The sequence below is a fragment of the Periophthalmus magnuspinnatus genome, chromosome 17 (genome assembly GCF_009829125.3).
Source record: "Periophthalmus magnuspinnatus isolate fPerMag1 chromosome 17, fPerMag1.2.pri, whole genome shotgun sequence".
Classification (NCBI taxonomy): Eukaryota; Metazoa; Chordata; class Actinopteri; order Gobiiformes; family Gobiidae; genus Periophthalmus; species Periophthalmus magnuspinnatus.
The window spans coordinates 13,178,028-13,190,275 of NC_047142.1; the positions used below are offsets into that span (position 1 = coordinate 13,178,028).

The 12,248-nt window shown below is 40.7% G+C and overlaps 2 protein-coding genes across 13 annotated transcripts in view; one reads left to right on the forward strand and one right to left on the reverse strand.

The window, feature by feature from the left end:
- Positions 1 to 1,133, forward strand: part of dlg1b (discs large MAGUK scaffold protein 1b) — a 58,888-nt gene extending 57,755 nt beyond the window's left edge. For all 8 annotated transcript variants that reach the window (XM_055228643.1, XM_055228644.1, XM_055228645.1 and 5 more), the window contains one exon: positions 36 to 1,133. In XM_055228643.1, coding sequence (XP_055084618.1) covers positions 36 to 142 — 107 coding nt within the window. In that variant the 3' untranslated portion in view covers positions 143 to 1,133. The remainder of the gene's footprint in view (positions 1 to 35) is intronic.
- A 2,853-nt stretch (positions 1,134 to 3,986) lies between these two features.
- The window catches only part of rasal2 (RAS protein activator like 2), a 35,193-nt gene continuing 26,931 nt past the window's right edge, over positions 3,987 to 12,248 (reverse strand). For all 5 annotated transcript variants that reach the window (XM_033982323.2, XM_033982324.2, XM_055228639.1 and 2 more), the window contains 7 exons: positions 11,411 to 11,648; positions 10,463 to 10,765; positions 9,714 to 9,893; positions 8,965 to 9,099; positions 7,208 to 7,410; positions 6,147 to 6,234; positions 3,987 to 4,337 (listed from right to left, as the gene is read on the reverse strand). In XM_033982323.2, the coding sequence (XP_033838214.1) occupies positions 4,173 to 4,337; positions 6,147 to 6,234; positions 7,208 to 7,410; positions 8,965 to 9,099; positions 9,714 to 9,893; positions 10,463 to 10,765; positions 11,411 to 11,648 (1,312 nt within the window). In that variant the 3' untranslated portion in view covers positions 3,987 to 4,172. The remainder of the gene's footprint in view (positions 4,338 to 6,146; positions 6,235 to 7,207; positions 7,411 to 8,964; positions 9,100 to 9,713; positions 9,894 to 10,462; positions 10,766 to 11,410; positions 11,649 to 12,248) is intronic.

Here is a 12,248-nt window from a genome sequence, read left to right on the forward strand (position 1 = left end):
TTAATAATGGGTGTGCGCTGTCCTGTGTGTTGTAGCCATCGTGCAGGGCGACTCTCTGGAGGAGATCTATGAACAGGTGAAGCAGATCATCGAGGAACAGTCAGGCCCCTTCATCTGGGTCCAGGCCAAGGACAAGCTCTGAGACGAGCTCTGAAGACTGTCTCCAACTGTCTCACCACCAACATCTGGAGAACATCTGGTCCACAACTGGTCCACAACTGGTCTACACCGGGTCTAAACCTGCACTACCATTGGTCTACATGTGGTACTCTGTGTAAACCTGGTCCTAACCTTTGCCAAATATGGTCCAGATCTCATCTACATGTCGTCTACCACTGGTCTACATGTGGACTAAACCTGGCCTACAACTGGTCTACATCTGGTCTACAAGTGGTCCACATCCGGTCTACAACTAGTTGTCATCTGTTCATCTTCAGTCTACATTCAATCCAAAACCTTGTCCTACCAGTTTCCAAATCTGGTCTACATGTAGATTAAACCAGTCTACATGTTGTCCAGATCCGGTCTACAACGGGTCTGATCCACACCTGGTCCAAAACGACATCTGCCTCCCTTCCTGATTTAGAAGAGGTCTAATCAACATCCGGTCAAAAAACCTGGTCCACACTTGGTCTACAAGTGTTGCATATGGGTCTACAACTGGTTCTAAACCTGGTTTACAATTGGTCCACATCTGGTCGTAAACTACCATCTACAACGGTTCCAGTCCACATTAGGACCAAGTTTTGGACCTAAAGAGTTTCCAAATCTGGTTTACATGACTAAATCTGGTCTGCAAGTGGTCCGGACCAGTCTGCAACTACCACTGGGCTACATGTGTTCTATAGCTGGACTACAACTGGCCCAGTTTGGTCCAAAACCTGGTCCACATCTGGTCTAGAACTTACTGGAACAGCTGATCCACATGGAGTCCATATCTGGTCCTCGTGTGAACTCCAGCCGGTTCAGACCCAGTCCAAAGCCTGGTCTACATCTGGCTTACACCTTGATCTACAACTTGGTCTACAACTAGTCTACATGTAGTCCATACCTGGTCATCTTGTGACCTAACATGGTACGCAACCTGTCCAAAAAGTGGTCCAGTCCACATCTGGTCCTAAACCTGGTCTAAAACCTGGTCTAAAGCTGGTCCATATGAAGACCATACCTGGTCTTCAGGTGATCTACACACTGTCCAGATCTGGTCCGAAACCTGGTCTACATTTGGCCTACAAATTGACCAGTTGTAAACCAGGTATGGACTACATGTAGACCAGTCCTTATCCGGTACAAATCCTGGTCTACAACTTGATCTAAAACATGTTCTATATGCTGTCCATACCTGGTCTTTATGAGACCTACACATGGTACACAACCTGTCCAAAAAGATGATCTACAACTGGTCCAGTCCACATCTGGTCCTAAACCTGGTCTAAACTGGTCCAGATCTGGTCCAGAGACCACAGAAAACTCAACCTGGCTCTCGTTGGTTGGTCTCAGGCAGCGTTGGGAGTTCAGACGACGAGATTTGACACAGCGACATTTTGCACGTTTGAGCTTTAACAGCATGTCCGTTCTGTCCTCATCTGGCCTCACGTTTCCTTTCTGTTTTATCGTTTTGTTTTTTTTTCTACATTTAATTTTAACGCTTTGGTGTTTCTTTGAGTTTTTACGATATGTTATTCCTGCTGACCGAGGACGTTAACACGATGCAGTTCTGTGTGCACAAACCGCATATTTATTTTGTATTTTAAAGGAATAATTTAAAAGCAAAGTTAGCATTTCATCTTTTACTGCAGCCTAGTTTAGCACAAATAAGACTGTCCATAAGCATTCTACAGACTCAAGATTATTTAAGAGAGTTTTATATTAAAGAGAGTTCCTAAAGCAGAGGTGAGGCACACTGCAAAACTATCTACAGGAGTTTAAATCATTATTTCATTTTTTTTTAGTAAATTTTTATTACTTAAAATATGAAATCAAGGCAAGTATGTCTGTACAGTGTAAGAGGAACAAAAATGATAGTTATGCTTTTTTAATTATGAAGAAAATCTGAAATTTCTTGAAGAAATAATTATATTCTATATCTAAATAAATTGTCAAAATTGCTATGATGACATAATACAATAAGTAATTGTAACTCTTGTAGACACTTTTTTCCAGTGTGCCGTGAGTGAATGAAGCTAACCTGTGTGTCTGTGTATGTGTGTGTGTGTGTGTGTGTGTGTGTGGGGTGGGCTATTTACAATATTAATACTATTTCAAAAGGTAGCTTAAGGATATTTTCCCAAATCCTTTAACCTAATATCAAATTGTAATTATTCTGTCAAGTATGTTGTTTTGATTTCCAATTTAGTAAAATTTTTAAGTCCATCTTCATTTTACCGTGCACATTTCTAAGCCGTCCAGGACCATTCAGAACATGTTTATAGATGTCTAAACTACAGGGTTAGCAGCTCTCTGCTCCTACACAGGGATGCAGGTGGAATCATTACTTTATATCATTTTCAACTATGGAGACAAGTAGGAGGCAGACTCTATCAGGAAAGGTTACATAATGCACCTTTAATTTTCTGAAAACTCCATGGTCAAAGTTGACACATTGGCAATAACAGAAACTTAAAGAGGGGATATTATGCTAAACTTTTTTTTTTTTTTTTTTTTTTGTGGAGCTTCCTACCATGTTATGTTCCCTCATCAAAAACATGCCTGAAGAGGCTTTTGATGTCATCCACATGTTTGTTTACAGCAGTCTCCCCCGGGCTCCATTCAAACCCTCCTCACTGTTAGCTGTAAGATTCTGTGCAAGGCTCAGCCCACAAGCCTACGTCACCCATGCTCCCTCACGACAATTCTCCATAAATATACAAAAGCATGATAGAAAACTACACAACAACTTGACAAACCTGATATGATGTGCAGTAGTTTAATTCGCGGGATCCACACTGATTTTGTTGTGGTAGTGCTCTAAAGGGGGAGCAAAGAGATGGGGGACAGAGCATGAAAAGCGAAAGTAAAACTTATTAAACATGTTAATACCTTTTTGGAGAATATAGCATTTTCATAAGATGTTATAAATGTTGTGTTGGCAGTTAATATGCCATAAAAGTATTATACCCCCTCTTTAAATTCAAATTACAAGGCTATTAATGATATGCATGTGATTAGAACTGTATTCTAAATATAGCCCACCCCTGTTGACGCGTGTGTAAATGTTTGTGTAATATGTGTGTGTGCAGCGCTGCTAACGTCCTCCTCAGTGTCCTCAGTGTCTTAAATGAACCGCGGCAGCATCGGCCCGGGAGCTGCCCTGGCGCGGTGCCGAAAGAGCTGCCAGAGGGACTGCCTGGGAGCTGCCTGGGAGCTGCTTGGTGCCCTCGGAGCTGCCGCCCAGTGCCCGATGCCAGAGGAGATGAGGCAGATGTGACCCGTAAACTGCCTATTTTGTTATAAGAAAGTCTATATTACAGAAGTGGCCGAAGCTCCACTATACGGGACTGATTTTCTGCTTTTCCTCTTAATTCTAATATAGAAGTATACAGATAATGAAATCTATTTTTTTCTTCAATCGCCACCTCCTGTCTCCGATTTTCTTTTTTTATGCATAAATAAAATTAACAGTAAAATTAATTATGCCTCACGTTTTGTTTGTCTCATGATATCTATACAGTGATACAACGTTCTAAAAAGCTAGCTTCAATTTGAGAAGAAAGAAACAGTTAACTGCGGATTCAACCCTTACAATTCTGACCCAACTGCTGCTGTAGTAGATTAAGCACTAGCAGCCTGTACGTGCTGGCCAAAGTATCTATTTGTCACAATGAGACTGCTTGAGTTTGCTTATATGTTTAATCACAGCGAGACTAAGTGGGTTAACTACATTTCACTTTTGGTTCAGAGTTAGATACTGATTTTAAACTGACTTCTTCAGTGTCTCTGGGTTAAACCTGAGGACAATTTACTGTCACTCAACCCAACCACACAGGTAATGTTCACAAGCAGCTTTTATTGTCAACATAACCGCACAAACTTCAGTAGTTCTGCAACAGCAAATAAAACAATAAATTAACATGATAAACCTTTAAAAAAAAACAGCTCCAATGTCTCTAGAAATGTGGCATATGGGTCCTTCAGTGTCCTGGTTCGAACTCTCCGCTTTGAGAGGTCAAGGTTCAGCCAGTGCTCTTGAACTCTCCGCTCTCTGTGATGGACAGTTTGCTTGGGCTGGTGGGGGACAGGCCATTGCGCAGGTTGGCCGTGGCGTAGCGCTCCTTAACCTGGGTTAAAGCTGAGATCAGGCGAGAGTTAGCTGCGTCCAGTGAGAGGATCCGCTTCTCCTGATGGGATACAAGATGGAGAAAAGGTTAGTGTAGGGTTTATTTTTTTAAATACCATATTTTCCAGACTATAAGTCCCACTTTTTTTCCATAGTTTGGCCGGAGGTGTGACATATACATATTTTAATAATTTCACATATAAGTCGCAGTTCAGTATAATTTAACATCTAAGTTATTACACTGACAACTGCACGAGGGCACTCTGAACTTGTGAACCAGTATGACAGCCATCTACTTCTGAAGGTTGAAGAATTCAATGGATTTAGTGATTTGGACTGAGATCGAGAGTAAACTTGTTAGCTTGTTTTTTATGCTTTAGTTATCCGATTAAGTTAATATCTTACGTTATAACATACCAAACACATTCAGTTCGTTGTCTATGCTCCATGTAGGTGTTTACATATGCGTTAGGCAACCGTTGATTATACATGTTACAGTTCACTTGTTTGACCATTAGATGGCGCTGGTGTGTTTGTAATACATGTAAGAAAATTTACTTGACTGGTTTTCTTTTATACATTTCATATATAATTTCCCCTCATTTATTTCCCCTTCATTTGTAAGACCATAGAGGTAATAATTTTTCATTTTGAACAATATTGTAAATGTTTAGTTTATCATAAGTCTAGTTTAAGGTCACGAAAACTACTTCCTGTTTTCCAGTTCAGCCTTTTTATTCGTTTAACCCTGATGCAAAGTCTTACCTGACAGAGCACTATTTAAGAAAGAATTGAGAAGTAAAATATTAATTTTCGGTTCAACGGTTTGTGTACTCGCAGGCCAAAGTGGTATGTGTATTTTCCATGCATTCATATGCAATTTTGTGGAGAAGCCGGCATGTTACGTAAATATCTTATATCAGACAGTCTGTTGCCGATGTGTTATGTTAGCGTGCTGTACTGCTATTCAGCCTGTTGTTCTCTATTTTATTGCCATTATTATAACTTGTCTTTAAAGATAAACTGTCTGTTCTTGGTCTTGGATTTTGTAAAAAGTGCGACTTACATAGGTTTTCGCTTCATTATTACGCATTTTTTCGCTGGGACAACTTATACTCCGGAGCGACGTATAGTCCGGAAAATACGCTAAACAGATTTTCATGGCTAATCATGGTTGAAAATTGAGTCCATTATGGGCCTCTGGGAGTAAATCAAATTCAAAATGGTAATGCAAGCAACATCCTATCATTACTTTCTGGATTGCAGATGATAAAAATGCTTTATACACTACCAATCAAAAGTTTGGACACAATTTAATGTAAATAATGGTAATAAAGAAGAAAAATTATAGATTCTCACTGAAGTCATCAAAACTATGAATGACATATGGAATCTAGCAAAAAAAAATCAAAATAACCAAATCATATTTTACTTTTTTGCAAATATAAAATAGCCTTTACCCTTTGCTTTGATCACTGCGTTTCACGCTCTTGACATTTCACTAATGAACCCTGACATGGCACAGCTGTGAAGTGAAAACCAGTTCAAGAAGTTCATTGAGAAAAGGCCAAGGGTTTGCAGTCGACAAAGCAAAGGCTGGCTACTTTGGGAATTTTGACACTTAGGTATTAAAAAATAAATCCATACATATTCATATTTTTATATCTTCCGTATGTATCTAAAATTTAGAAGGTAGGAAAGAAAAAGAAAAAAAAACATTGAGAAGGTGTGTCCAGCTTTTGACAGGTAGTGTAGAAGCAACACACTGCACTCATTTAACACTGTTGTAACCCTGTAGGTAGTGAGTGGTACAACAGCAGATTGCACATTAGTATCTGGTCTTTGCTAAATAAACCCTGTCAAGTGTTACCTGAGCATCGATGATCTTTTGCTTGGCCTCTATGACGGCCTGCATTTCTGCATGGTCCCTGCGGAGCTCCTCCTCCACTGCCATCAGCCTGCACACACATGTACACACACACACACGTACACTTGAATGATGGGTAATACTCTCACAGCAAAAATATAAACTGGCTAACTGTAGTGTGGCTGCATCATAGTTAACCTATGAAGGTCAACAATGATCGTCCGCTCTGGGTCAGGAATTTTCCATAGATTTTTCCCCATAGACTTTTCAAAATTTTGAAATATTAAGAGTTAAAAAAACACTGTGGAGGCTAACCAGCTATGTGCTAACCAATATCAATAATGTGGTGATTTTAAGTCCAAAAAGCACATTTAAAACACAAGATTTGGTGAAGTGCTTTAATAACTTGGTGGTTTATAAATGTTTCAGAAACAGATCTTTAATGACCGTAAGACCTACCATTTTATTTGTTACCACAGGATGGAGGTTATGCACTGACATAATTTTATTTGAAAAATGCACCTCCACATTCTGACTGAGTGGTGCTGAGGCAGAACAAAATGTGTTTCTTTGCTTTTGGTTCATGGGCAAAGATTAGGCCAAAAACAAATTACCGGTAGCTTTATGTGGCAAAATGGAAAGTGAAGGTAGTTTCTCCGTTGTTACAGTGGCGGTGTAGAGCTTAGCTAGCATGTTAGCTAATAATAGGGAGAGAAAGGACAGTTCAACTTGCCCCAGTGCACGACAATCTCCTCAACACAGACTCAGAAACATGTTATTTAAAATGAGAAATTTTCAGTTCAACTGTGTCTGATCCAGAGTCTGTTTTCTACTGTTTACTTGATTTTCTTGTTTTCAATGTCAGGTACAAACTAGACTTTGTTGTAGACTTGTATATGTGTCTTCAGCTGTAGCAGCTCTTTCACATTTTAGATGTATTATGAGCTCTTACAGGAGAAAAGGTCATCACCACTGACACTCATAATGGTGTCATTCGAAAATTTGATAATGTTGTGAAGTCATAACATCTATAGACCCAGGGCAGGTTGACGAGTGCTCCTGACCTGCACATGACGCTCTTCATCTGTCCGTCCTTCTCCTGCGTCTGCCTCCTCAGCTGCTCCTGGCTTTCCTCCAGTCTGCTTTGGTACTCACTCAGGACCGTGTGCATGTGCTGTTCCTGGACCAGCAGGCGGCGCTCATACTCCTCCAGTCGTCTGCCGGACAGACGCAGGCGCTCCTTCAGAGAGGAGATCTCCAGCTCATACTGCAGACAGAGAGGGAGGGGATACATACATTTAAACACTAGCCATGTTCCAGAGTGAGTCACATAACACAGGACACAATCAGGCTCTTGGCACTAGTGTTGTCAGGTTACTAAAATTTCACACTCGATTTTGATACTGAGGAATAGACTAGATACTCAATACTGATTCTGATATTATGATAATTAAAAAAAAGTATTTATTTAGCCAACAGAATGTGATCTCAACATTAAATCGTAGGACTTTCTTTTATTCTACCATGTGGCTTTATATCCGTGTAATCCCTCAGTCGTCCAGCTGGGTTCCATAGTGGTCCATGGATGTGTCTGTGTGGTCTTACACTTGTTCTGATACAGCTCAAGATCATTCAGCTCAGCTCAAGATCATTCTAAAGCTATTCAGGAAAGGTGAATGTGCCTTTTTTGTATCAATAGTTGCTCAAATGAGTATCAAGTTTCACTACCAGTTTTATTATCAATTAGTACCAGATTTTCAATACTTTCAACAACTCTACTTGGCACAAAACCAAGAATGTACATTATGTCTCAATAAACATCGTGTAATCATTTGAATGAAAATGCAGTTTAACTGTGACTGCTCTGAGAATTCTGTGCATGTATACTGCACAGGGCAGAAGTAGTTTAAAAAAAAAAAAAAAAAAAAATCAAGTACAGGGCTTTTAAAGTATTTGAGAAAAAAATGTCTTGCCCCAATACAGATATACTGTATTAGCAGCCCTTGAGGTTTAAATATGTTTACCGTGTACTGTCTGCATCTAAGTATAAAGCCTTTTATTGTGTGACACTCAGGAAGTGCACATTAGCATGCTTGTTGTTGTTAGCATTACCATGACAGGAAGATTTCGCTTTGGTATCTGAGTTGTGAAATTAGGATGATCAGAATGTATAAGGTAAGTGAGGAATAACTTAGGAGCACTGCAAACTGTTTAAAATGAACTAGGTCTGTTTTTCACATTTTTAAGATAATAAAAATCAGGTACTGCACCTTCAAATGGAAAAATATCCATTATAGGTGTTGAATAAAATCAGTTCTTATAATAACTGCAATTCTATGTCTTAACGGTTGTGGATCAATTCCAAATTCTCAAAAATAAATTATGAATTACTTTAATAACAGTGTTTCCACCACAATAAAATGTCCTCCTTAAAATTCACCTGACATAAGGCTGTGCATTGAATTAAATGTGTTTAAAAACATGTGCTGTGCCACAACTTCATTAAAAATAGTTGTTGTTGTAGTGTGCTTAAGTCATCGTTTGCCGCTGGGCTCCCTCCACTTCTCCACACACTGGAACGTATATGGATGTAAAGTTTACATAAAAGACTGTTACAACGGGGAACTTGAAATGTGTAAAATAAATGTTCTGAATGTAATAATACTTCAGAATGAAAAATTGCTTCAGAACTGAACTTATTATTGAATAGTTTTAGAGTCAAGCATCGTTCTGAAAGATTGACATCCCATGTGCTTTCTGTTAGATGTTTCTGTTTTAGCCAATAATCCTTCAGATATTACAACTCCAATAGAAAGCATACCTTGTCCGATGTGCTGTGCTCTGGGCTCCTCCTCTCCTCTTCCTCGCTCTCGTCATACTGTCCATTGTTTAGGACCCAGGCGGCTGTGCGGTCCACCGGGGACATTGCCACGGCAACGGGCTCCACGGGAGACACCTGAAAAACACAACATACGTCACTCTTCTGTCCTTCAGCAGTTATAGACTGAAGCTTTAAGAAGAGATGAGTATTGTCGCTTTACTACATGTAAAAAGAAATATTTGTAGTTTAAAATTAGGTGTAAATTTCATGTCTGCTGGCAATATTTATGAATATATATAATGTATAGCAATATGGTAAGGTTGACTTCATTTATAAGCCCCCAAAACATATTTTAATAGATAATGTTAGAATATAAAACTAACCGGATATAACTAAAGACTAAGTTTAAAAAGTAGAACATTTTAAACCTTTATGCCCATTATTTATATGTATATCTTTTGCTTTTCTGCACGAAGGAATCAGCTTTGCTCACTTTCTATTTGGAAAATCGATGGCTAGCGGGCTAACCATGTCCATTTATATATACAGTTTATGTTCTTACCCAAAGCAGTTCAATGCCTCTCCTACTCTGTGCCTAACGTAAATCAGAGTGACATGTTTTATTGCAATTCAAGCTAGATAATATTGGACCATAAACTTCTCTGTCACTCCCTTTTGCACCCTGCTGGCTCCCCCTGTGACATTGCCCCCTGCCTCCTCCACTGCGACACTGCTCCCTGTTAACTCACCTGCTGCCCTGCTTTGCCTCTTGGCGGGGCTGTGCTGTCGCTGGGGCAGGTGGGTTGTGGTGGGTTCAGGACAGGTCCAGGTGCTGTGGGTTCTGTGTTAGCACTGCTGCTGCTTCTTAAGGAGGCACTTTGAGGAAGGGACTTAGGTGTGCGTGAGCTTCCTCTGCTCTGCTGCTCCACCTTAAAACAATACAGAATTTCAGTAGTACTTAAAAAAGGTCCTATATTACACAAAATCGATTCTTGTGAGCTTTAAGTCATGTTAGAATGATGTTACCTCCACAAAAACACATTCCCAGAGTTGGGTTTTGTTTCATTTACACATGTTTGAGTAATTCCTTATTAATTAGTCTGTCCACATCTAAAAAGCTGAAAATGCCACGTTTCACCTTCTGTTGTCACAAAGTGGTAATTTTCCAGTTAACAGCGACATTTTACTTTTTGTTCAGTAGAGATGGGCAATTCAAGAGCTCAAATTAATCAAATGATTCTAGTGAAGGTGTATGGAGTTTAAAAACAAAGTGGTGCACTTTGTGTATTACGACATGACACCACAAGGTGGAACTGAGTGTTTTCTCTTCGAGAGGAGAACTCAGCCTAAATATGCAAGATTTGTGTGTTAAACATGTATGAAGGAAACAAAAGAAACTCCAGGTCTGTTTTTGATGAGGAAACATTATAACATAGATCAGAAAATAGTGTAATATGGGCCCTTTAATACAGGAAAGTGTTTTAATAGTAGCACTGACCTTGATGATGTGTGCGGTGCCCGCCGTGGTGCTCTGTCGGGGGATGGCCACAGCAGTAGACAGCGGGGTGTCTGGAGCAGGTGGGGCACCTCTGGGTGTAGAGCACTGGCTGTGAGCACCAGTCTGGCTGCCCGTCTCGTCCCAGGGGCTGTGCTGAGAGCTCTGGGTGCTCAGGTTGTCGGAACTGGAGTGAGGGGGGGTGGTGCGGTGGGACAGGTTGGACAGGTGGTACACAGGGTTTTGGAAGGACAGAGCCTGGAGACTGCGCTGCTGGCTCAGAGAGGGCTGTAGGGGGCGCCGCACCTGAACAACACACACAAGTTGTAAATGCAGCATATTTTCATTGTTTTATACATTGCCTGGCCAAAAAATAAGTTGCTACTTGGATTTAACCAAGCAAGTACGAGCCTCCTCCAGTTGGTCAGGTCAAGGTTCAGCAACACTCTAAGCTCAAACAATGAGGTCAGCTGACACCTGAATATACTGAATGCCCAGGTTATTCCATCAATGGATTTTTTTCTTCCCTGATGCAACGGCCATATTCAAAGATGATAATGCCAGGATTCATGGGGCTCAAACTGTGAAACAGTGGTTCAGGAGCATGAGACATCATTTTCACACATGGATTGTCCACCACAGAGTCCAGACCTTAACCCCATTGAGAATCTTTGGGATGTGCTGGAGAAGGCTTTGTGCAGCGTCAGACTCGACCATCATCAATGCAAGATCTGGGTGAAAAATTAATGCAATACTGGATGGAAATAAATCTTGTGACATTGCAGAAGCGAAATCGAAACAATGCCACAGTGAATGCGCACAGTAATCAAAGCTAAAGGCGGTCCAATGAAATATTAGAGTGTGAATTTTTTTTTGGCCAGGCAGTGTACTTCACAGGGATATAGCTTCTATATGACTCAGCAGTCCCCCATATTCTAACCACCTTCTCACCTGTGGTGCACTTTGAGGCTGAGCGTCTCGAGGAGGCGTGACTTTGGTCTGCTGTGGGGGGAGGGGGGTGGAGTAGCTCACAGTGGGTGGGGCTCCTACTGAGGTCTGGGAGGGCACTCTGTGGATGCGGGAGCCGTGCTGTGCTTCCTGGAGATCCACCAATGAAACGCTGCGACCGTTGGGCAGTGGGACCATGCCCTCCATAAACTCAGCACCGGACAATACGCTGTGCACGTCACTGGGAAGTGACAGGAGGGAGTACAAGTTAGATATCAGATTTACTGCACTGAAAATAATAATCTTTAAAGACCACTCAAGTCTACTCAGGTTAAGGTTAAGTGTACTAAACGGTACACAATATATATTTTCTGGCAGAGGGTCAGTCACCTGCTGGTCTCTATGGAGATGCTTATGTTTTGCCTGAACTACCTGGGCCACCACCAAACAAACATACAGGTCAAACCTGTGACGTGACTCTGCTCACACCAAGAATGCATTTTTTTCCCATGGCATTTGAGCAAAAACTGTACTGTAATAAATGCAAAATAGGCATGTTTTAGCGTCATATTGTGGGAGATCCAGACAAATCAAGAACTCAACAACTTCTCCATTGAGACAATCAGGTGTGGTCATTCTGGACTTTGAATATTATTTTTAGGCCAACTGGGGTTTTTACTTCCCTAAAATGACGAAGTGTCAGTCTCTTGACTTTTAACATATAATAAGCACCATCTCTGTATCTGTAATAGCCACTTGTCATCACTGCTTACTGAAGCTATTCTGAATTTCTATATGTTACTTGCAGATATACCACTCAACTCCTTGTCGAAAGATAAGA